Raw genomic sequence first — 25,388 nt, forward strand, 5'->3', positions numbered from 1 at the left:
CAGCTTTGGACTCAAAAGTGACTGGATTAGAATTTGGTCAAAGGTCAAGGTCACTATGACCCAACAAAACCCTTTTTTGCCTCTTGAGTTTCCTTTCAGGTTTGGTACAAATGTTCTCTTGGACTCTTGGATTAATTTAATAAGAGTTTCTATAGTTTGATGCTGTTGGAACCAGGGTTCTATATACATCATATGAATTTACCTCCCAAAGTCTTATGTGAGGGATCAAAGTGACGACTCCAGCTGTCATGTCTGTATCTTGTCTGTACACCGCTGCTTTAATGAAGAGTGTGGATGAATAATTAGTAGTCACGCTGATTAATGTATATATAATCTCATCAAGGCTGGTGACGCAACAGGCTGTATCATTAGATGTGATGATTCTACCATTAGTCTCTCAGCGAAAGTGCAATCAGGCCCTATGGAGAAGAGGAAGGGGGTCACATCTTTCATAAGACAGATTCCCTCAGAGCTTTGACTATTCCTCATTGTTGAACATGTTTTCGGGGTCACGAAAACTTTGTGGGACACGGGGAACAAGGCAGCAGTGTATTGCTACAGAGTTGTTTCTTTGTCTAACACAGACTGAACCCCTGCTCTAATCTGGGTTATCTGGCTGTAATCAGCTTAGCCCACTGCTACTCAGACTGCCTCCAGCTTGGTGGGCACTTTCTGTGGCTTTACTCCGCTTTCGTCCTCACTGCCATTCACACTCACACCTGGAGTCCAGAGAGACGGACCTGAAGGGAAGTTGGAAAAAACCACAACTCCATTCTTTACGGGGTGTCCTGTCGAAGCTGAGGCCATGGCTGAAAGTCAGGAGGTGGCTTCCACTGAGGGGATGTCTGCTGCCGACACATATCCCAGAAAAATAATGGAATACATGGAAGGATTTCTTGTCTCAAAGGTAACATGCACATGCAGAGTGTGCACACACCTCCATGGTGGATAGTTTAGCTAACCTGTTCTCAATTTAATGTTACTGTTATAGATTAGACCTGTTTCACTGCTGAAGTGTTTATCACAGCAGGAAAAGTGAAGGTGTTACTAAAACCATTAACAATGGCTCCATTCTGTTCAAGTGTCCAAGACATGAGTAGCAGCATGAAGAAACTCATTCTTTATGAATTACTTTTTACTATTTACTTTTCCTACTATGACGGGTCATATTACCTGTTGTGAAGAAAGCAAATAAACTGTTTCCTTCTTTTACCTTAAAATAGCTCCTTTAAAATGAATCGGATGGTTCACTGACTTGAAGTAGATCGAATTTTGACACATTCCCACCCCTCACCCTGATCGTCCGTTCTTGCTCTATGAACCTTGAGTGTGAGCGTGTACCATCTCCTGTGTGAAGTGTGGAACTGACTGATCCAGCAAGTTCAAGATTAATGCTGAACTGTAGAAGCAGCTAAAAATACTTTAGAGTCATTAAAAAACAGTGTTTATCTCCAATATTCAGAGAGGAAACAGCTCTTCTGGTTCCAGGAAGCAAGGAATCATGAGGAATATCCACTATTGGTTTGTGTTGCAGTTCAGTGAGAGGGACCATCCAGTCAGAGCTTCACTCAACACATTGACTTTTTCTCTACATGAAAACCACTCAGACACGGAGCACAATATTAATGCCTGCAGAGGGCGCTGTTGCTCTGTAAAAGTCACAGTGTAGTTTTAAAGAGATTAATTGATGCTGCAGCAGTAGCACAAGGACAAAGACATCAGGATTCTATCTTTAAAGTACATTCATTAATATTTATTGTTGAAATATGTTTTTAGGGTAAGGGTCAACTGAGACATGGTAGCTGATCAGGCCAAACACAGAGGGGGGCAGATTTAGACATACTAACATTTAAACAAACTTCAATAACCACAAAACATGCCCGTGTAAATATAAACTGATATTAACTGAGGAAAAATAATTAAACATCAATGTCAATACGCAGTTATCAAAAATTCAAGTTGTAAACACTGTCCCTCCCCATGAGTATGAGGAACATGGTGCAGTCCAATTAGTAATCAACAGCATTTAAGCCTGTCTGCTGCTGCTTGTCCTCTTTTTGTTGGCCAGATGACCCCAGCAGAAAACTCCAGGTACTGCTAACTCAGTTATTAAGTTAGTTAATGAGAAGAATACAGCAACATTGACAAAAAGCAAACTAAATGTGTACACCCATTGTCAAAACCTGCCAATAAAACTGAGTATGTTACATGAAACCAAAGTATGTGTGTCTAGTTATTTACCTGTTGCATTGTGCGTTTTGTTTGTGTGCAAAAAGAAACAAAACTAAGTAGATGAAATAGATGCAAAAAGGTTCCTGAGGTTCTCTGGCCATATGACTTTTAAAACATTTTACAGTAATTGATATTGTCACTCAGCAGTCTGATTAAAAACAAGAGAACAAACTGTGGCGGTTTTGTAACTAGATGCATCATAATATAATTGTCGTTATGTAAACATGTAATAAGTGTTGACAAACAGAATTGAATATGTGCAGGGGTTGTGTAATCTACTCAACACTACTCTACTCGACTGAACTCCTCTCTCTCTGCTCCAGACTCTGTTCACGGCCTGTGAGCTGGGTGTGTTTGATGTGCTGCTGGCTGCAGAGCGCCCCCTGTCTGTGGAGGAGATAAGTCAGGCGGTGGGAGCCAGTCTGGATGGCACAGAGAGGCTGCTGGCCGCCTGCAGGGGGCTTCAGCTGCTCGACACACACCAGGACGATGGACGAGGTCAGAGATACACACATTAACACACACACACAATTTGCAAGTCTTTCTACCACACATGGTCCGTGATAATGTTCTTACATTTTGTTGCAGTCTTTTTTTTATATTATCGAACAGTTTTATTTACATTTTGTCCACTTGATTTCCATCATGTGCATCTTTTGTCTCCCACATCCAGTCAATCTCTGTATTATCACCTGCAGTCGTTAATTCTCAGTCACTCTAACTCTGTCTCTCCTCCTCCTCCTCCTCATCCCACCACCTGGTCCAGTGCTTTACAGTAACACAGAGCAGGCCAGAGTCTACCTGACCCGCTCCAGTCCTGTATCTCTATTCCAGTCCATCCAGTACAGCTCCAAAACCATCTACTTCTGCTGGCACTACCTGACCGACGCTGTCAGGTCAGTTTACAGAGCACAGCCCAGATGAAGTCTGGAAACATTTCATGCTAGAACGAATTTATTTAGTATTCATATCGAGATCTGCTGACCTGATTAGATGTTAAATATTACTTATTTATATTTAATAGTATCTTAAAGGTTCATTATTGAAGGTTTTTTTAATTTAACCTTGATGCACTTGGTGAAAGTTGTGGGCAACATTGCTGTGATTTTTACATTAGAACATCTTTACCTTTTTTCCTTGTCAGTGATGCAAGATGAGAGCTGCAACAAATGTTTTTACTATTCTGTTAATTATTTTTTTCAAATCACAGAAATTATTATATTATTATATAAATGGGTTTAAAAAATATTATATTATATTTATTGATACTGTTTTATTGCCCAGCTCTGCCATCACTGACCCTGAGCTCCCATAGATGTTTTTCATTTACAAGTAATAACTGAAGTGAAACAAAGTGCTTACATTTACATTACTCTTTGTAAAACTAAAAGCAGCAACATACAAATGAATGGCCGTCATAATAAAAGACCTAATGCCACAGTAACCGAAGTGATATTCTTCAGTTTAATGAACCAGCAAAGTAAAGAATAATCACACAGTTGCACAGCGAGGAGCTGCAGGTTAGATTCATCGCCCGAGGACATGAATCCCTCTGTTTGAAGATTGATTTTAGTCTCATTGTTATGTCTGAGGCAGGACGATCAGTCCAGCTCCTCTCTCACAGCAGCACTGGATTCACCGAGGCTGACAAGTAAAGTCCATCTGTGAGAATCACTGAAAGAAACGCCAGTGCAGAGGATATCTGAAGGATAAAGGCATCTTAATGTAGATTACTAATTCATCTGTGTAAGATAGTGTACACATGTGAATCTATATTAACACACCTGATGACAATTACTTCAACTGTAGCTGTGAGATAAAGCTAAAGCCCATTTTAAGACCATTAATATTCAGGTCATCATTTAGGTGTGTGTGTGTGTGTGTCTGTGTTTGTGTGTTTTATGGGGACCTGAATCCGTTTATACATTAGGGGGACTTGTCTATGAGGACAAATAAAGTCCACACAATGTAAATCATGAAATATTAAGGTAAAGACATGTTTTAAGGTTAATGATAGGCAAGTAGTAACTATGGTTAAGGAGTAAGTGTCCAGGAAATCAATTTAAGTAAAAGTAAAATTCTCTGAAGTCACAGACGTGTGTTTTTTTTCCCCTCATGTCCCAGAGAAGGAAGAAACCAGTATGAAAAGGCTTTTGGAGTCGGCTCGAAGGACCTGTTTGAAGCTCTCTACAGGTAAGAAGCTGTCTTTGTCACACACACACACACACTTTTTCTTTCTCATTTACATTCCCTCCCTGTCACTCCATCTTAAGCTGGCCTGTCAATCTTTTCTCTCTTCCATCCTAAAAAGAACGGACTCGTAGGATTCATTAGAAGGCAGAGGGTGTGTGATGGAGAGAGAAAGTGAGTGTGTGGGCAGTGATGTGAGGAAACTCGGGGCAGGGAGCAAGAATACATCTGCCATTGTCCTTGAGGTCTTGTGTGTTTATAGTATCTGGTGCCCACAGTTTTAATGCTTCACCGATCTGCTGATCTGCAGTTTTCAGAGGTCACACGCTCCAAAGTTTCCCACTTTGATTGCTAATAGATTTTGATCAGCCTGCCTGAGGCCCTGTGCTGCCCAACTGGAAGGTGCAGAGTCCATCAAAACTGAAACATGGTGGAATAACTTCTTTTATCGTCCTCATTATGGCATGATGTGCAAAACTATTGTGTGCTGATGAAAGGAGAACGGAAGATGAAACAGACGTTGAAGTGCACATTTCCATTGTTTTACATCTTGATCATAAAACGAAATGTACCGGAACCAATGTGCAGATGTACTGTATGAATTAGCTCCTATTTGATGTAGGGGAATCTGAGCGTTCACCCCCTCCAGTGTTATAGAAAAATGTGGAATGTCTCTGCATGTGCTCTCCTATGCACTTTGCCATCTTCCAGTTTTCACACATCGTGCAATTTAGTTTTTTGCATGCCGCTGATTGTTGGGGATTGTGCATGTATCGCTGTATTTCTGTGTTTTTTCAATTTACATTTTTGTTCTCGTGTTCTTTTAAAAAGCAGCTGCTGATCTTGCAGAAAGGGCCTCATTAAAAAAAGATGTATGCAAAATGAGAAAATTCAAAATACAAACCAAGCACTCAATGTAATGCACCCAAGTGCGAAGGAAAATACCCCACAAGAAAGAGAAAAAACACTCAACACCTGTGCACAATTGATTTAATGTGGGGAAGCAGTTGTTTGTCCCTGCTGATTTCCCCTGTGAATACCACGGGCAAATGGGCAAAGAGGGGGAAACGACCAGTGAAAACCTTCGCTGCATTCTTGGTGTAGGATGAGTCAAAGCTGGCTGGATGACTCAGGCTCCTGTTTACTCATCGCCATTTAACCAGCCATGTACTGCACCTGAATAATTTACAGCCAAGTCCCATCTACAGCTCAAATTCTCATAGTCAAGAAAGCAGAAGAGATTTGGAGAGGAAACTGGCAGCAGAGAGGATTTAGAGGTTTTGAGATTTCAAAGCACTGCATAGTAGGAAATTTAAATCCTGCAGACGAGCACTTATAAAATCTTAATTCTGGTTATGAAACATGGGTTATATTAATGCTGTAAAGCGTGCTCTATATATTTATACTAATCTCTATAATGTATAATTTTGGCGACTAGTATATTATTTTGTACTCGCAGAAATTATATAAATCATGTGCACTGCCAAACATCGATCAAACAGCATTTTTAACACGACTGCCTTTTGTAAATGTAGAAACTGAAAGTCATGTTTAGAATCACAATTTTTAACTTTAAATGCAAAGACCTTTTGGTTGACATCAGCCAAGGATTTTCAGGGCATCGGGACCCTGATGGGGAAAAAGCCCGGTCACCCATAGTTACAGTACCAGCCTTGACTTAGAAACTGTGAGCAAGTGCTGGTTGGAGCTTTGAGCAAAGGGAGCTGGCTCCATAATATAACTGAGGGTAAGACTGTGATGAGCTTTAAAAGTTTTTGAATGAAAGAATCTCTAAAGAATCAATTCTGAATTTAACTGGCAGCCATTGAGAAGTAATCAATGCAAAGCAAAGACATTCTGCACCAGCTGAAGTCAAGACAATGGCGGAGTGGACAATGGGACTATGTGGCATCGATCTTGATGGTGGATCATGATCTGCTGGCTGCTGACCATGGACTATGATTGCAGCAGGACTGCTCATAATAGTATTTCTCCTCAGACACTTGACCATTAATGACATTAATCCACCAAATCACTGACCTTCAGTTATACTTCAAATGTTTACCTAATCAATGCTGCTAAAACCTTTATCTTGATGTTCTCCTTACTTGACATCCATTGCACTTCTGTCCGTCCTGGAGGGCCCTCACATGTGGCTCTCTCTGAGGTTTTTCTTTTTCCTGTTAAAAGGTTTTAGGTAGTTTTTCCTTACTTTGTTGAGGTTAAGGCAGGATGTCACCCATGTTAAGCCCTATGAACAAATTGTGATTTGTGAATATGGGCTATACAAATAAATTTGATTGATTGATTGATTGATTGAAGACACTGAAGATTGACTGATACATGTAAATAGTCTGTTACTGTCGTCCAGGTGTGAAAAGACAAAGGTATGAATCAGCTTGTCGGGTCACTCTTGTTCTCCATTGATAAAGAGGCCAAAGCAACAGGAGAGCAGTAAAACACGCAGCAGTGATATCAGGCAGCATTGAACCATAACTCGGTCACTAGAGAGCTGACAGCAATGCTGAGGACTACACAGTACATCTTGTTGTATAATGACACATACAAGGACAGACATAACCAGGCTACGTCTGTTTTTATGTCTCCAAGCCATAGAAAGCCAGGGGTCGAAGACTTTGTAAACAAATCTCTCAAGAACGCCTTGAGAGAATTTCCTCAAATTTTATTCAAATCTTTATTTGGACTCAAAAATGAACAGATTAGAATTTGGTGGTCATGTATAGGTCAAGGCTGCTGTGACCTCACAAACACGTTTTGGTCTTGTTAAGCAACATTTTCAGGAACATCTTTTGAGGGAATTTACTTAGACCCACAGATTAACTGATTACATTTGGATGGCTAAAGGTCATGACATCTCAAGTGTGCCTTGAGGGAATATCTTCAAATTCCGACCAGTAGTCACTTGGACTCAAAAGTCCAAGGTCACTGTGACCTTGTATGAATCTGGAAAAAATGTATGTACTGTACACTGAACGGCAATGGTTGTTGGAGGCAAACAACCACTGTGCAGTATTTCTAGTCCTGTATATGAAAATAGGAAAAGAAGGCGTGCATTAAAATGCTCTTCATCGTGAACAAAAAGGGCTGCAGCTGTAGTCGTTGGGGGGGGGGGCATTCAGTAACTTATAATTGTCAGATTAAAGCTGACAGTCTGATGTTTGGCCTCACAGTCATTTCATCTCTTCGCTTCTGATGTAATCAGAGTCTGAAGCAGCAGCAATGAGTCACTTTCAAAGTTCTTGTGGAGCTTTGTGCCACCTGAAGTCAGCTCATGTATCTGAAAGCTGATCGCTCTGCTACAGGGAAGTGAGGGGTTGGATCGTTTATATACAGTTTAGGGTTTGGATAAACACATTCTAGGGTTGGATATCTATGTGTGTGTGGGGGGGGGAGTGAGAGTAGTCATGGTGTGGTGGAGATTCCGCAGAGCAGCAGCAGTCACTACAGGCTCATCTATTCTGTTGCACCCTGTCTCACACTCATGGACGATCACTCTCTCACACACACACACACACACACACACACACACACACACACACACACACACGCACACACACACACACGCACACACACACACACACACACACGCACGCATCACCACAGGGTTTAAAGTGTGCATATGAGGAGATGCACTCAGTGTGTGTTTGTTTACTGTGGACCCAGTTGCCCCTTATTTGACCGCTTATAGAAAACGATAGAGAAAATGTTGCCACAATAGAGAAAGACATTGATAAAAGAGGGGTCAAAATAACAATGACTTGTATACATACACTGTGTGTGTGTGTGTCTGTGCGCAGGTGTGATGAGGAGATGGTGAAATTCATGCAGCTAATGAACTCCATTTGGAACATCTGCGGTAAAGATGTGGTCACAGCCTTTGACCTTTCGCCTTTCAAGGTTATCTGCGACCTCGGAGGTAAGTTTGTGTGTGTGTGCGTGTGTTTATCAAGTCATCACATGTAATTTACATTGTGGGTACAGGTTGTGGGTTCACAGTCATTAACATTTAAAATTGTTGTGTTGTGTTAACTGAGTGACAGCTAGCCATACAAATTACAGTAGAGTCTGTGGTGTGTGTGTAAAAAGAGGCAGAGCATCAATAGTGACCTTTTACCTTATTGCCCCCAGCCTCTGAGAGTTAATGACTCTTCATAAATCAGTCAACCTTCACAACAAGTCTCCTCCACCTGGAGATTCCCTTGTTAACCAGGCACACTCACTGTGTCACTGTTGCATTATAATACACATATGAAACGTAATGATGATGATTGTGAATATTTTCCTTCAGATTTGAATAAATAAAACAATTAAAGTCAATGTTCACTTTCTACAGATCTGGGAAAGAGCAGAAACATTTCTGTTCTATTCTTGGTTTGTTTGTGAACAAGATTACACTAAATCAACTGAACGGATTCCCATGAAACTTGGTGGAAGGAAGTGGTTTGGGTCAGGGAAGAACCCCGGATCAGGGGGTGGATCCAGGATATTTTTTTTCACCTTCTTTGACATTGCGTTTTTTAACATTACGTGAATGTTGATGGAAAAAAAGAATGTGTCCAATGTGCTGCAGCCTGATTTAATTTTAGGGGACTGTCGGGCCTTGGCAGAGGAATGTGCCATTCTAGCTTTGTAGTTTGACAGCCAAGAGAGGGGGATATAGACATTTTGAGGCTCTTCGGTATGGACACTGAAATTAACAGTCTGGTTTGTCATAAATTTGCATTAATGTGGACATATTTCTTACCAGTTTGATGCGATTCTTTTTTTTTTTTTGTACAGCCTGATAGTGATGTTAATACCCTATCCCCAGAAACCTGTAACTTTCTGCAGATTAATGCTGCGTTCAAGTCTGCTTGCAGTGAAATGTTGCAGCTCTGTCAGTCCTCTGTAGATACTTAAACCTAAAACAGGTAGCTTTCATCGCTGTTCTCCATGTTCAGCTTTGTCGAGTCAGATTTATTTATAAAACGTCTTTGAACAGCACCTTCCTCACAAAATGCTTTACACCTGAGAGCAAAAAGCACGAGGAAAAAACCCAGAAAGAACAAACACGACATGAACTCCGCAATGCGAAGCCAGGGCTTCCAGAGAAATGTAGAGACAAGCCAAGAACAGAGCAGGATCAAAAAGAAGGGATGAAAAAAGATAAAATTAATCTTCTTCTGTCAAAAGAAGTTTTGATCTGCTACTGAAAACTTCACGATATGAATAAGGAAAGAGGCTTTTGTCAGAGAAATGATGAGCTTCTCATTTCATCTCATCCTGAATTCTGAAAACTTAACCGTGTCTCTTGTCTCTTTCCTCAACTGGTCAAAACTAGTAGATAATGGATGATAATGAAAATAATTAAATACAATTTATATAGTCTGTAGCTGTAGCCACACAAGACTATGCTCATTGATGATCATGTTTAAAATGATCTAATAGATGACCTATGAAAATCCAGTATTTATGCATTACATCAGGGTTAAAGGTTGAGATACAGGCATTGAACAGACACTCAGAATGAATGTCCTTTCTTTGTCAACAAAATCAATAAAAATGCAAATAAAAGGTCTCAATTTCTCTACATCTTAATAATTTAAAATCTACAACATCTACTTTGGTTTCAGTCAGGTTAGAAACAGTGAGTTCACAGCGTTACATCCATGTGTGACACCTCGGTTGACCACACAGAGGCGCTGTGAAGCCACACATACACAGGTGTGGATATTTGCACACATCTGTCCTGTCTTCTCTCTTCCGCTCTCTGTGACTGTCTCAGCATGGTGTTGACTGTTCATGTTTATGCATGACGGTGCATCACCCAAAATAAAGTGTGTGCAAGTGGACAGCAGGAGGGTGAAGGGCGTGACTGCCCTGTCCCATTAACACTTGTGTGTCTCTCACACAACATCTGTTGTGTCTGAACACACCTGCTGTGCAGGTGCTCCATCTCTCTGTCCTCAGTCTGTCCAGCTCTCTGCCAACCCGCTGACTTCAGTCTGAGTCCACATTCAAAATGTAAATCATTTACACTGGTCCAGCCACAACACTAACCTTGTGTGATGAAGGTGCACTGACTGTGGGAAGCATTTAAATATATTATAACGTGACATTTCACTCACACTTTAGTGGAACAGGTTTAAAAATATTAGATCCGCTTAAAGGTTACATTAACTAAGGATATTCATGGTTCTGACGCATAATGTTTTTATAATGTAAACGGGTATTTGCTTCATGTTGCTACGGTTATTGAACAAAGCCGTGAAAAAAAGTTTAATGTATGTAAAATCCTCCACAAAGTCTAGACAAAAGACTGGAATCAGAAAAAAAGAAAACATAATTATGATACAGTTGCACTTTCAGAATCACAAACGTCTCATCAAACAGTTTCATTACAAAGTGAGGCAGGTGGGTGAGCTCGGGGTCTTGTATAGCGTGTTGTGTTTGTTTGCCTACTCCTTGCTGCTCTTTGATTTGTATCCTCCGCTGACCCCTGTTTGATGTAAGAGCCACTGTGTGTTTGTGTGTGTGAAAAAGGTCATGTAAGAATTGTAGCTGATGGAGTAGCTGCAGGTCATGTTAGGAAGAAGGCACTATAGGGCGAGGCAGTCTGCAAACACACACACACACACACACACACACACACACACACACACACACACACACATACGCTCACCCACAGACACACTTATTCTTTCAATGCTCTATTTTCCATTCACATCATCACATCAGCCCTCTACCCACAAGTTAGAGTTCTCTCTATGAATAAAAGTAAGCAGGAAGTTAAGAGGCTATAGTCATGCTAGCGGCAATGTGAGGCTGAACCAATGATTGAATGGATGGATGACGTGTATCTACTTTCTACCACTGTACAAAAATGAAGCCAAAATATTTTTTATCTGGGTGCTGCCGTCTTTTTCTAGTGGCGTCATTTGGAACCAGAGGCTGCACAGTATTGATCACAGAGGGGAGCTGTGGTATCTAGGTGTTTCTGATACACCTGCCTGACCAATCACAATCAATCATTGCGTCTCATCCCATTTTAATGGCATAAAATAACTGAAATGTATTTTCATTTAAAACATGACATAGAACACACACTGGCATCAAAAACTACATAAAAGGACATAAACTAAATAAAACACTTTTTATGGGGGTGTTTTACTTTGTACTTTTCTATCTACTAACATGGAGGAGGTGGAGTTTATGACCTATACTGCAGCCAGCCACCAGGGGGCAATCAAGATGTTTTGGCTTTGAGGAGCCAATCAAGGTCATTGGGCTGAACTAAATGCTCTTATCAGAGTTGTAACAAGCACACAATTGTTGATGTTTAGCTTTGCCATTTTGTGAAGCATTTTTGCTAATGCTGGGATTTGCTAATTTGCACTTAACAGAAAGCAAAGGCAAGGCTGATGGAAATCTGCAGGCATTTGGTCATAAGCCAAAGTATTGGCCAAATTACAATTTTGACCTGTTGGTGGCGCTAGATGAAAAGTGAAGGGTTCACAAAAGTTATTGGAACTCCTCTTTGTCCACGCAAACGTTGATGGCAGTCTTGCCAGCAGTCAAGATACTAAACGGCAGTTCAAGGTCACAAGTTTGTTCCTCCCTCCCTTTACAAATGTGTCGATATAAATGTGACATGTTGATTTTACACTGAATGGGATTATCATGAAAGACAAGATCCTTTGTGTCCAAACTAGGTTCTACTCCCCCGTATAATTGCCTCCCTTGAAGTTCCTAAAACAGAGGATCCTTTGTCATGTGTATTTCCAGCTAATGTTGGCGTGCTTCAAAGGGTCTGAGCGTGACCATATTTCAGTTATTTCAGTGTGGAGCAAAGAATTGCGATGACAACTGATGGACATGTTGACTTTTCCTTCACTAGAGCGATAACGTTGACATGGCTTAACACAAGGATTTTAAACTGCGTTCCAATGTAAGGGTTCTTCAGATGCACATGAAATCATTTTTAGCCTGATAATCGAATCGTGTGCGGGTGGGTCTACATGTGCGTGTGTGTTTACTTTTCCTTAGATACGATTCCCTATTAGGATTCCTAGACAGCAGCTCTGCTTCTATATAAAGCACGTGTCTCTCTGTCACTACATTCAGTTCAATTCACTCTGGCTTATTCGCATGAATGTAGATGAACAATATTCCCTAAGCGGCCTCCTAAAACTGATTACAAATCATGCAAATAAATAATGGGAACATACCTGAATGTGTGTGTGTGTGTGTGTGTGTGTGTGTGTGCGTGCGTGTGCGTGTGATGCACTACCTTGTTAGTGAAGGCTCTGTGTATTCATTGTGCTGTAACTAAAAGTAATTCTCTCTCGCTCCCTCCCTCTCCAGGCTGCAGTGGAGCATTAGCCAAACAGTGCACGTCAGCCTACCCAGAATGCACTGTAACGATCTTTGACCTCCCCAAGGTAGTGCGTACGTCGAGGGAACACTTTGTCAGCGAGGCCGACCTGAGGATAAGCTTCCACCAAGGTATACGTCTTTACAACTGGGTGAAAGCACTTGACATTTCTAATCGTATACAGCCGGTTCAAGTTCACCTCTGCACACACATGTTCACACACACACACACAAATGTTTGCATAAATACGTGCAATTTTCTAGCCTTCCCAAACAAAATTTTACAAAAACATAGCTGTCACATCTAATGTAGGTAATGAAGACATGATAACCTAATAACGAAGACATAATAACAAAGGAATCTGATACAAGGTTTTAAGTTTGTCATAAAAATGAATTCTTGAGCTCTAGCCAAAAATATCCATTGTAAGGTCACAATGACCTTGAACCCCAAATCTAATCAGTTCTTGGGTCCAAACGAATGTTTATGTCCAGAAAACGGGTGAGGACCCAAATGCAGATGACACTCGACAAGGCTGGTGTAATGTGTGGAATTTTAATAAAGCAGACAAGCAAACTTAAAGTCCGAAACTCAAACATGAAGAAATCTTGGGGGGAAAAAAAGCCAGCAGCATAAGAACCTCGAGGGATATTAACAAAGGAACGCAAGGAAAATACAAAGGTGTTGACAGGGATCAGTGAACACAGGTATTAGGACATAGGTGCAGACGACCAAAAGGGCGGGAAACACAAGAATAAAAGTGACCAACAACGAGACACAGGTGGAACGGGAAGTAAATTGAATGTCAAAATGTACATGAGCGATCAAAAGAAAGTAATTTAACTGTGCTAGAGACGCACAAGGAAGGGTGTACGTCAGAGATTATAATCCAGAAAACAAAGTACACAAGGAAATCAAAAGTCCATAGAGATAAATTATAAACTAAAACCATACGACACGGTGCAGTGCAGAATCGTGACAGTTTGAGACAAATCCAAGAGAGCACGCCAGTTCCTGGAAGGAGGGGAACCAAGTCCGTGGGGCATCGAAAGCTGTTGCATTGAAACATGGAAATCTCCCTGAGTTGGCTGCATTAGCTGCAGTTTAAATGAGCAGATTCTCTCAGGCAACTCGTCTGCGCCAAGCGGTTGTGACAGAGATAGGAACCAACCATAGTAGCATCCGCTTTACATTAAGACAATTTGAGGCTGTGCTCGGGAAAGATCGTCAAAATGGTGGTGGATTTGATAGATGCAAACTGGGCTACTCTCCTTGAGACCACTCGGGGGTTAGGCAGGTGTCTTCAGTCAGAGCATGGCGGTGATTGCAGAAATCCTCCGTGCTGACGTGTTTGCACTGGAAATCAAAGCTGTTACAAATGCCTGAGGCAAAGCAGAGAATGCACCCCAGAGGATGGGAAATCGCTTTCAAAGGAACCAGGCCGGTGGCGTCATGTCAGTGCAATGCGAAAGTGCAATGCAGAGCCACTTCTTACGCCATGTCTCCGTGTTCATGTCCCTCTCGTTTAGCAATGCAGAAGGAGCTTCATGGGCGAGCATGGTTGATTCGTCGAGGAAGCTGGTGTGTCAGTTTACAGCCAGATCCAAATTCACTTTGTCATTCCTGTGACTGCGGCCCTGGTCCTTGGGGTGTTTTATACTGACTTGCTTGCATCCAAGGTTGCTGCTGGGCAGGTGGAGAGAATGGGGCGCCATTTGTCTGGTTTGTGGATAAGCCTGAGGCGACTCATACACACCATCAACCAAACTCCTTAAAACCAAACCTTTTTATGCCTTAACTAGTTCACTGCTGATGGAAATATGTTATCATCTGCTGGGTCAGCAGACATCACATAACCTATTTGTAGTAATTATGTTTGAGTAGGTAAAGCACTAATAGAATCATTGTCTTATTACTGGAAGACTTGTCAACAGAATTAATAATTACATGAAATAATTAAATCAAATACAGCAGCGTCTTAGGAATGCAATGCATTGAAGTGTGTGTCTTTGTGTGTGTGTTCAGGGGACTTTTTCAAAGAACCCCTGCCAGAGGCTGACCTCTACGTCCTTGCCAGAATCCTCCATGATTGGACGGACGAACGCTGCATTGAGCTTCTCAGTAGAGTCTATGAAGCCTGCAAACCAGGTCTGTGTGTTTGTGTGTGTGTATGTGTGTTAAAGGGACAAATACTTATTTTTCCTTTTCCTTTTCCTGCTTGCATTGAGATGGCAGATTGTATCCCACAATGCAGCTGATCCCAGAAAAATCTGTCCTTCTGACTGACGCTCACACATTCAATAGCAGCAGATGCAGAAAACCCTCCCATGTGTCTGTATGTGGAAGAAAGACAAAGAAATAAAGTTGTGATACCTAGTTTTCAGTGGAGTCAAAGAACAAGCCTTTCTCACAGCAGACATGTAACTTTAACATAACAGAAAATGCACACAGAAAACTCCCATTCAACAACTAAAAACACAACAATCAGTTGATTGTGTAAGTGTGGCCAAAAATCCTGTCGTTAATTTGATGATGCTTTAAAACTTACTGTTCTGATGGTATAGAGAGAAAAGCAAAGCTGAGACCTTTTGGATCATCCTGCAGGAGGCGGTGTATTGCTGGTGGAGGCGTTGCTCCATGAGGACGGCTCTGGCCCGCTAACGGCACAGCTCTACTCCCTGAACATGCTGGTGCAGACGGAGGGCAGGGAGAGGACAGCTGCCCAGTACGCAGCCCTGCTGGCAGCTGCCGGCTTCACCGACATCCAGCATCGTCTGACCGGGAAGATCTACGACGCTGTGCTGGGACACAAAAAGACCTAAGACCCAAAACCTCTGCTACTTGTGAACCGCGACAGAAAGGTCACGTCAACACTGTTACTATTTGTGCACTCTGTTAGGCTTTTTTCAAGATTTCACCATACGCTTCTACAAATAACAAAATAATAAAAATGCTGTATAACACTCTGACAATATTCTAGTATTGTTAAAGCTTTTGTACATGATGCTTAGATTATTGTAAAATGTTCAAATACAAAGTCAATTTGAACTGCTCAATTTTACGATGCTGTATATTCTGAATAATTGTGCATCATTTTATGGACAGCACATAGTGTGATAAAACAAATCACTTACAACACAATGGTGTCCACTGCAACAATGTGATAAGAGTTATTAAAGCAGCAGAAGCCTCATTACCGCATAAGGGAATTCCCTGAGCTGTGTCTCACAAAATGTTGTGATCTACTACAAATCATAATCTTGGAGAGAAGCTAAACAAAAAAGTAAAATGTTTAAGCATAATGTTGGAAGAACTGCTCTCACCCACAGCTGGGAGGCATAATTCACTGTTGTAAACACAAGTTGTGGTTTGAGCCTTGTCCATGCACAGCTGTACACATGTGTATTCGTCAATAAGCAGTTGGAAAAGTTACCAGAAACCAAAGAACCCTGTTGACTGACGAGGCAGACTAATGCTCAAGGATTTTATTCAAACATGCTTAGTTTTCAGAGATGACAACTAACATAAAATTGTAGGGGTGTTGCATTACACTTCATGCATGTTATATTTAGGCTGCTACAGTTATATCACATATACTGTATTAGTCCTACCCATTAAAACATCCTTAAACGTTTTAGCATCCTCTCCAGGCAGGCAGGATTCCGCATGCATGCGTCTTTCCCTTTGCCCGATCGTCTCCAAAAGTTAATCGTGAAAATATATCCAGGTTGGCATCTGTCCTGCATCTTTTTTTGTTATCTTTTAGCTTTCGCCAACGATTCAAAGCCAGTTTGATATTAGTCTACCACTTTCTCTTTTCCTCTTCTTCCATTCCTCTGACAATGTCCTCTTCTGTTTTGTCACTGGCTTTGGCATGAAGAACATACAGAGCTAACGTTCTCCAACAAGCTGCTAACTTCAGTTCATAGCTCCGGCTCTGGTTGCTGGTGTGTGACGTTTACCGTAAAGCATGTTGCAAATGATCCTGCACAGTACCCCAGAGTCACACCATGCAAATCCAGATGTTCATCGATTGCTGTGGCAATGATAGAGATGCCATTCTCTCAATTATAAGTTGGTGTACTATCAAAATGATTTTAAAGATGTTATTTTAAGGTGAAAAAAAAAAATCTATGATGCAATTGTATGGCACAGGAATGTGTTTGTATTGTTTTTGTGGCAAACTGGCACCTTCATCAGTCGTTCAAATCCAATATTCAGTGTGCGGGTTCAAAATGCTTTTTGAAAATGTGAAAGTTCGAGCTAAAGAAGGCTTAAACGTGCTAACATGGTCCATCAGTAAAATTCAAAAGCTTGCATATATCTGCTGTACGTTTTTGCTCTGGCCTGTTCCAATTTCAGAAAATCCAGTTTGAGACTAAACCCTGCAGTCAGTCGGATTCCGCAGCAAATGATTAGCTCTACATTGCAAAGGTCAACCTCTATTAGATGCTGTGCAGTGTGAGCTTCCAGTCTCATCGCAAAGAAGATGAACTTCTTTGCATATCTGTTCTCATCACTCGGTCCTAAGCCCCGTGCATGAACCTCTCGCCTCTCACTCTTAACAGCACAGTAATCTTTGTACCGTGTTCCTCATAATGTTGGATGTGACTCAATAATTCCCCTTCACAATGGCCCGGCACATCTTTTAGTTCACCCCCCCCCCCTACTCTGTGAACAGGATGTATTCAGATCAGCCTTTTATTAGAAAGTCTGCCTTTCATTGTGCTCCACCTCTGATGGGACTCGGTTCGCTCGAAAATAATATTGGATTGAATTGCACACATTATTTGTGAGTTTAATTTCCATTACAGTGCCATTAGTGTCATTTATTTTGTGCATGACAAAAGATAATTGCAAAAAATATCAGTTGCATCTTTCACCGAAAAAAGATCACAATCAGCTTTCAGAAACCAATATTTTCTGTACCCGCAGACTTTCGCCGTCTCTCTCCCCCGTACGCCCACTCGTCCTCGCTGCCCTTTCCGTCCTCCTCTCCCCAGCTTTTTTTCTCCCTGTAATTGTGAATTAATGAGACTTCAAAGTGCAACAAATTAGAATTGATGTCAAATCCTTGTGGACAGCTTTACAGAGAGACGGCCTAATGAAGGGAAATGAAGTGCTGAGGCTGAAGACAGCTTTGACCTGTGCAGTGACAGTGGTCATACGCCCAGTGATGTGGTGCAGCATCCCTAATGTCACGGTGGTCAACTGATGCTACAAATCACTTGGTGCCTAGTGATGTGAAAATAAGATATATATTTAGTTTATATATATTATATTTGTGTGGGTTTGCTCTGGGTTTCCTCCCACAGTGCATGTTGATAGGGTTAAGATTAACTGGAGACTCTAAATTATCTGTAGGTATGGTATCAGCAGGATGTAGAACGTCTCTCGCACAATGTCCCCTGGGATTGGCTACGGCTCCCCCTCAGACCCTCAAAGGATAAGGGGTATAGATAATGGATTGATAGATGGATATTATGAGCAAACGCACTGGGAAGAATAGTCCTCTCATCGTTCCTGTTAAATATGAGACTGAATTTGAATTTAAATCTGTTATTACGTCTATAACCTGATTTAACTTTCACGTAATTATTCATCTTTCCCTCGTGCTTAAACTAGATTTGGTAAGAAAGAGCTTTATACGTTTTTCTCTGTCTCTTTGATGAAAAAGATAAAACAGTGAACTTTCCACAATTGAGCTGTATTCATAAAGTGAGTTTCTAATCTTGAAGCTCTCAAAGCTCCTTACAGTTCAGTTTTGCCATTCACCAATTCACACGCACATTCATACAGTGCACACTGCCGGCACATTTGGGGTTCAGTGTCTTGCCGAGGGACACTTTGGGACTCAAAATGGAAGAGAGGGGATCGGACCACAGACCTGGATAGTGAACGACCCACTCCACCCCCTAAGCCAGCTGCCCGCGAGTAGTGAAAGTAGCCTCCATAACTGCTGTGTGTAATTTAAAGTGAAAGGACAAATCAAAATCACAGCTTGAGATTGAAAAATAAAAATAAAAACATAAATAAATACCTGTGTAAGAATTTAGGTATAACATTTAAAAATAGAAACAACAGTACAAACCCACTTTCTCTCCCCTGCTCTAGAAAAAATCAGTTGTAATTCTGTGCAAGTTTCTCTTCAAGTGCTCTTCCCTCACTTTTCGTCAATGATTTAGACTTGGGTCAATGTTTTCCACTTCAGCAGAGAAGGTGCATACATTTCCCTCCTCGTCTTTTCGGTTCCATTTACTGCTCCATCTCATGAGGCTATTATTGTGCCATCCTCAGGTTCAGCCTCAGTGGGTTTTTTATGGATGGTTCTAGAAAGTTAGAGCTATAAAAATATGAATGCTGTGACGGAGACGAGGAGAGATAGGTGAGCTGAGGACGTCCATGCCTCCGCTCTTCTCCTTGTCCTGAACATGTGACGTTGACCAGAGCGAAACGCAGAATCCTAAAACAAGGCAAAGTGACGTAGGTGACGAGGGTGTCCCAGGTTCGATTCCAGCCATTGACCTTTGTGCATTTAATCCCCCTTTGATCCCTCATGTTCCTTATCTGCCTGTCAACTGTGAAATTAAGGGCAAAAATGCAAAAATGATATTATTATAACGCAGCAAAAACAGAACAATATTTACATGATATATTTTTCATTTGATTCTCCTGCATATATTATCAATTACAGTGTCACATCCCCCCTCAGGAAATAGATGAAAAGATATGAATGATAAAAAACTGAATTCTCAGGGGTATCTCTTAATTATGGCACATGCACAACCATGAGTGTGCGTCAGCAAGTGTAGATGTGCTTGTGCATATAGGAAATTGTGTGTGTGTGTGTGTGTGTGTGTGTGTGTGTGTGGAGTGTGTACTACACTCTTTAGGGACACTCTAAATCTGCTCCACAAGTCACGCACCCTCCCACCCTCAAGCTCCAGGATGCCACTTTAAGATAACAACTTCAGGGCATTTCAGGGAACACACTCCGTTTATGCCCAGAGCGTGTGTGTGTGTGTGTGTGTGTGTGTGTGTGTGTGGTGCTTATTAGGGCTCCTGGCTCTTTTTCTTTTCTTTTTTGATGTTATGTTTTCCAAAGTTATCACTGGAGACTGAAAGTTAAGATCTGCTTTTTCTTTTTGGAGCAGCAATTTAAAAAAACTGGAAAACATCAATGTGATCAGTGGCTGGACGACTCAACAGGGACAAACAGTCCTTCACCAAAGTGCTTGATCATTGTGGGAACTGTTGGATTTCTCTATAAATTTTAAGGTCTCGACCTCAATATACTATGATTTGGCCCTTAAAGTTGAATTGAATTGAATACCTTTTTATTTTTATTCATTCATGTTTTGCCACGTATTTTGTGAAGCACTTTGTAAAAGTGTTTAGATAAGTGCTAGAAAAATAAAGTTTTTGTATTATTTAACTTTTGCGTTTCCTAAATGTCTCTCTGGAAATTAAAAGCGAATGTATATCTTAGAGGTTATTTAACAAAAACAAAAATCTTGCATCCAGTATTCGAAATACATAAAAAAATGCCACAGTGGAAAGTATATTAAATGGATCATGTAAATACGTTTTGCCTTTTAATTATGAACTTCTCTACCATTTCATGGCCTGTATAGGGAACATCGGCAACAACCTCTGTACATGTCCTCCCCTTTAAGGTTAATTAAATGTGACGGACAAGAAAATAATCAATTATTGGCATGAAGTTCTTTTAATGATGGAGAAATGCTCTCTTCCCGTAATTCGTTTCCATATCACGTTATCAACGTTGCAGAGTTTCTTCTCAAAATTCTATCCATTCGTGTTGCTATAGTAACGTGATGTGGCACAGCTTTGCAGTAGAAAAGACACAAAGTGCTTTCAGAAATGACATCCACAGTTTACCTTATGTGATATGACCTGTTTTTCAGTCAGGACCAGTAAGGACTCAGAAATCCAGCGTGCAGACGTGTTGATAATAAAGGAGTGGGTCCTCAAACCACTTTCCCATCATAAGAGGAGAATGAACTTTGAAAACGGAGCGAGGATGGAGACGCTATCATCTGAATGACTGGGACTTCGTGCTCCTCGCTGCCAGTAAAGAACAAAGCAGTGTTGTTCTGTTGCGACAGCTGCATGTCAGGAGATGGTAGAAACAAGAGAGGTTGCGATGTTAGCCTCGAGAGAGATGAGGAGGATCGTGGGCATGAGGAGAGAGAGACAGAGAGAGACGGGGGTGATCTGTATCTTTTTATCAGAACCATGGGGAAGGGATCAAAACATACAGACCCCCACACACACACACGCACGCACGCACACAGACACACACACACACACACACACACACACACACACACACACACACACACACACACACACACACACACATCTCACAACTCAATAAAAGTGTCTCTTGGCTGTAAGCCGTGCTTTGTCACTTCCAAACGCTTCCATAATTCATGGGCCGGTGACAGCAAGTATTGAACGGAGGACAAAGACGTCTACCCTGTAGACTACACACACACACACACACACACACACACACACACACACACACACACACACACACACACACACACACACACACACACACAGATTACACTCACCAAGTATAGACCATTATTCCTTATCATTTTGAAAAAAAGAGATGAAGAAATACAAACGTGATTTAATTTTCTTTTTTTTAAAATGGTAAGAGGGCACTTGCAACTCTGTCGGATATACCTATCAAACAGGGGACCTCCATAGCCTGTGATACAATGTTCTGTGGTGAACACAGACAAAGGCTTTGTTGGTGTATATCAAAAATTAATCATTTAAATAACATTTAAACCTCTTGTTCTGACAACTGCTCACAGAGTGTTGTGTTACACTTTATTAGTACTATACTGTAAATAAGAATAATAGGCTATTGAAGTGTTGCACTATAGCTTAGAGTGGCCCAAAGGTAAATGGTAACTCTGTGTAGTTTATATAACGTTATTACCTACTAATGTAAAAGGCTAAAATGTAGTGGCTATGTTAGTGTTTTATTTAGTTGCAAAATCTTCCAGCATGCTGTTGTTGTTTCCCCTCGCGTAGCTCACCAACTCTCCATGGAGGGTGGGGTGAAGGACAGGCACCAAACACTGGCAGGATTTGTACCACTGGTGCCCTATGGTCCAAAATAAACCCACCATGCTGCGGATTGTACTGGGAGCTTCTCTATGAGCACTTTTTAGTCTTTCCTTTGGGAACAAGTCCTCAGAATTCACCAAAAATTGACAGAGCTTCATAAAGGCTTGCTTATGCTCAATGAACATGTGAAAAGAGATACGTCCATTTTTAACTATTTACCCATCACTTCCCACATACAGTACTTCCATGCATCCTTGACGTTGTTGTTAAGCAAAACACATCCACTAGAGGGCCGTGTTTGAGTCTAGTTTCTGACAATAACAAACATGGCGATAGCGGAGGAGGTTGTGATAATTTAACTTTTTTGTCCCTTTTCTCAGGCAAAGTAACATCATACAGAGCCTGTAGTTTTTTTTATACCAACTCTCAGTCTCTCCTCAAAAAGTTCTGTTGAAATTTTGTTCTCATGTCCTTTGGTCGTCTCCTTTGAACTGTGACGTGTTTCCACATACGTATATATATCAACCTTGTGTGTCCATTCTTTGGAAATCCAACTTCAAAATTCACTAAGTTGCCTGAGGATTAAAGTTGCAACCTCAAAACGTAACACCCTGAGCTGTCTGATTACACACTTATGAGCTGTGTGGATAGCAGAACTTCTGGGAAAAGTTGTTACCGTCTTGCACGTCATGCTGGTGATGTGAAAAGCCACTCGATTAACAAGACCATTCAGAAGTTTTGAGGTTGTGGGGTTCATCCGTACTTTGTTGTCCGGCACATACCCAGAGGAAAGACTCAAAGGCATAAGGAATAACTTCAGCTTCACAGGTGAGATAGCACGGGGAGTTAGAGGACTGTTTGGTAATTAGAGTTGTTAGTTTGAACCCCATGAGATGCATTGAGTTTTGAAATCTGATATCCAAAGGAAAGAGTCAATGAAGAAGAAGAAATAGAGCTGAAGCCTCACTGTTCAAATAGAGTAAGAGAACTACTCCGGAATTTTTCTCGTTTTGTTCATCTGCTGTCAAGTCCAACATCCAAAGCAAACATTCAGAGGATCCAGGAAACACAGATTGATTGTCACCACAAATAGCCCACGATGTTAGAGGGACTGCTTGGAGGATTTGCAGCTGTAAGTTCAACCCTTTCTGCTGGAGGCTCATTGAATTTTAAAACGTGCAACAACCAAGGTGAAGAATAAAAAGCACACACGATTCCTCCACTGCAGGCTTGGGTCTGCATTTACACTTGACTGTGTCCTTACCTCCCCCTTCTATCCACAAACGTCATTTGGAGCCAGAGCCGTAGCGATTGGGGGTTGGGGCTGCGGCGCCAACGTCCCACCGATTCACGTGGTTGACCATTCACTGCTCAGTCTCAGCTGTCAATCATTATCTTTCAACTCATTTTTTGTAGCATTAAATATCTAATCAAAACTAAACTCACCAGAAAAAAAACTAACATGAAAGAGGCAGGGTTTATGACCTATACTGCAGCCAGCCAGCAGGGGGCGATCAAGACGCTTTGGCTTCACTTATTAGAAACTGTGAAATCGTCTATCTTCATATACAGTCTGTGGTTCTTATATCTGTGCAGTAAAAAGGTGAACCTTGTATTCTAATGTGCTCTTATATACTACATGAGTACTGAAGATCCAAGTACATTAAATGTGATTGAAATCCAGTGCTTGATGTTTTACAATGTTTTGAGTGATTCATTCCAATTAAAAGCAATGCTCTGCTTTTTTTCTTCTAACCTTATTGTCGTTGTTGTTATTCTGTTAGATTTGATCTTTTTGCCCTGGCCATATCTCCCTAATACAGTATGAAACTTGAAAGTTGTTGGGACATCCACTTAAGTAGAGCATTTTTAATTTGTTTTCCTCATTTTCTTTCCCAAAAACCATTAAAGAAGACTAACACCTGCAGGTCCCCTCTTGGGGATAAGTTAAAATAATGTTACCAGAGGATTTTATACATAATTAAGGCATAATTTGAGTGGCTCGCCAGGATGTTCCCTCCTGGCTCACTGGTCCACTGTGTGCATCAATGAGGAGGGCCACTGTTACACACACACACACACACACACACACACACACACACACACACACACACACACACACACACACACACACACACACACATCCAAAAGGTAAGGTGTGTGTGCGTGTGCATGTTACACTTCTCTACTTGATAATGACTAAGCTCTCCAATTTTGCCCTTCCTCCTCTGTCACTTACTGTTGCTTCTGTTTTTTATATCTTTGTCCTGCCCCTCAGCATGACTAAATAGAGTCTGTCTCACACATGCACACACACACAGCAGGACGCTGTGGCTGTCTGGCAGACATAATTCAGCCAAAAGGTTGTCACTTCTGCTCCTGGCAACATGTCACCCACCCACATGCCCCCCTCCCAAAAAAGTCTGGGGACAGAAATACAACCTCATCCTGGTTTTGACGTCATTCGGTCCTGTTGGCCAAACTAAGGAACACACACACACACACACACACACACACACACACACACACACACACACACACACACACACACACACACACACACACACACACACACACACTCTCTCTTTCTCTCTCAGGCAACTGTTTGTCTTTATTAAAATGCCACAGTTGAGAGTAACAGACGGGATGACACATGTCACCAATGCATTTGTACTGGTGACACTGAAGGTGGCATCCAAACTTGTTTACACTGAGTCGGGAAATTATATCTGAGATCGCAACAGGAAAACATACAAACTTTAAACTGCGCTTACATCACATTTAAGATGAAGACAAACACGTTTGGATGCTATATCTTAAGGAACCTCTCATATAAGGTGACAGTTGAAATATGTGCCAAAAATGTAAAAACTTTTCATTAATTAACCCATACACTTTCAAAACAAAGATCTGGTTGATTATTGTTTCTTACTCAAGACACTAACTCCAATTTCTCTGCTCCTCAGTGTGTTTCTTAAGTTTTGTTTTCTATTATTGGGGACACTTAATAATAAGGCCCTGCTTCCAGCTATTACACATATATATATATATTTATTTTATAGGTTCATTTTGACCTTTATAGGCTTTTATTTAATTAGATTCATATTATTGATTTTCTGTGGATACTCAAATTGGGAGTGTGTAAGTGTCTTATTCATTGTAAACATTATAAACCAGCAGTATTTGTTTTGCAACTTGAAATTGAAACTGTCATTTTGTGTTCAGCACTAACTGTCTTTATTGTTCTTTTTCTAAATGGGATTACAGTTTCATAATTTCCTACAGGCTGTACAAGAGTACAAGTGCACAGGCATTTTATTTTTCTTATGTAAATTGGCATGACTTTGACGTTACACGTGTACTCACCATACAGTGCACGTACCTTGCTGTGTATTCCTCTATGATTATCCATATTATGTCTCTGCCAGCCGGACAAATTCCATCCCTCGCAGCCATTATCAGCCCAGTTCAAGCAGCC

The 25,388-nt window shown here is 41.1% G+C and overlaps 1 protein-coding gene across 1 annotated transcript; it reads left to right on the forward strand.

Annotated features, from left to right (window-relative positions):
* The first annotated feature begins 561 nt into the window (after positions 1 to 561).
* On the forward strand, positions 562 to 17,117 carry asmt (acetylserotonin O-methyltransferase). Its single transcript, XM_035173819.2, has 8 exons — positions 562 to 907; positions 2,556 to 2,730; positions 2,999 to 3,128; positions 4,357 to 4,425; positions 8,241 to 8,359; positions 12,787 to 12,927; positions 14,822 to 14,944; positions 15,401 to 17,117. The coding sequence occupies exons 1-8, from the start codon at positions 806 to 808 to the stop codon at positions 15,616 to 15,618; spliced, it is 1,077 nt and encodes a 358-aa protein (XP_035029710.1). The 5' UTR covers positions 562 to 805; the 3' UTR covers positions 15,619 to 17,117.
* Positions 17,118 to 25,388: the final 8,271 nt, after the last annotated feature.

Source organism: Hippoglossus stenolepis, chromosome 13 (genome assembly GCF_022539355.2).
Source record: "Hippoglossus stenolepis isolate QCI-W04-F060 chromosome 13, HSTE1.2, whole genome shotgun sequence".
NCBI lineage: Eukaryota > Metazoa > Chordata > Actinopteri > Pleuronectiformes > Pleuronectidae > Hippoglossus > Hippoglossus stenolepis.

What these genes read in the sequence shown, in the direction of transcription:
- asmt (XM_035173819.2), top strand. Translation starts at nt 806, where the DNA reads ATGGCTGAAAGTCAGGAGGTGGCTTCCACTGAGGGGATGTCTGCTGCC. An exon ending in GGTTATCTGCGACCTCGGAG is followed by an intron (nt 8,360 to 12,786) that starts GTAAGTTTGTGT and finishes CTCCCTCTCCAG; the next exon opens with GCTGCAGTGGAGCATTAGCC. An exon ending in CTATGAAGCCTGCAAACCAG is followed by an intron (nt 14,945 to 15,400) that starts GTCTGTGTGTTT and finishes ATCATCCTGCAG; the next exon opens with GAGGCGGTGTATTGCTGGTG.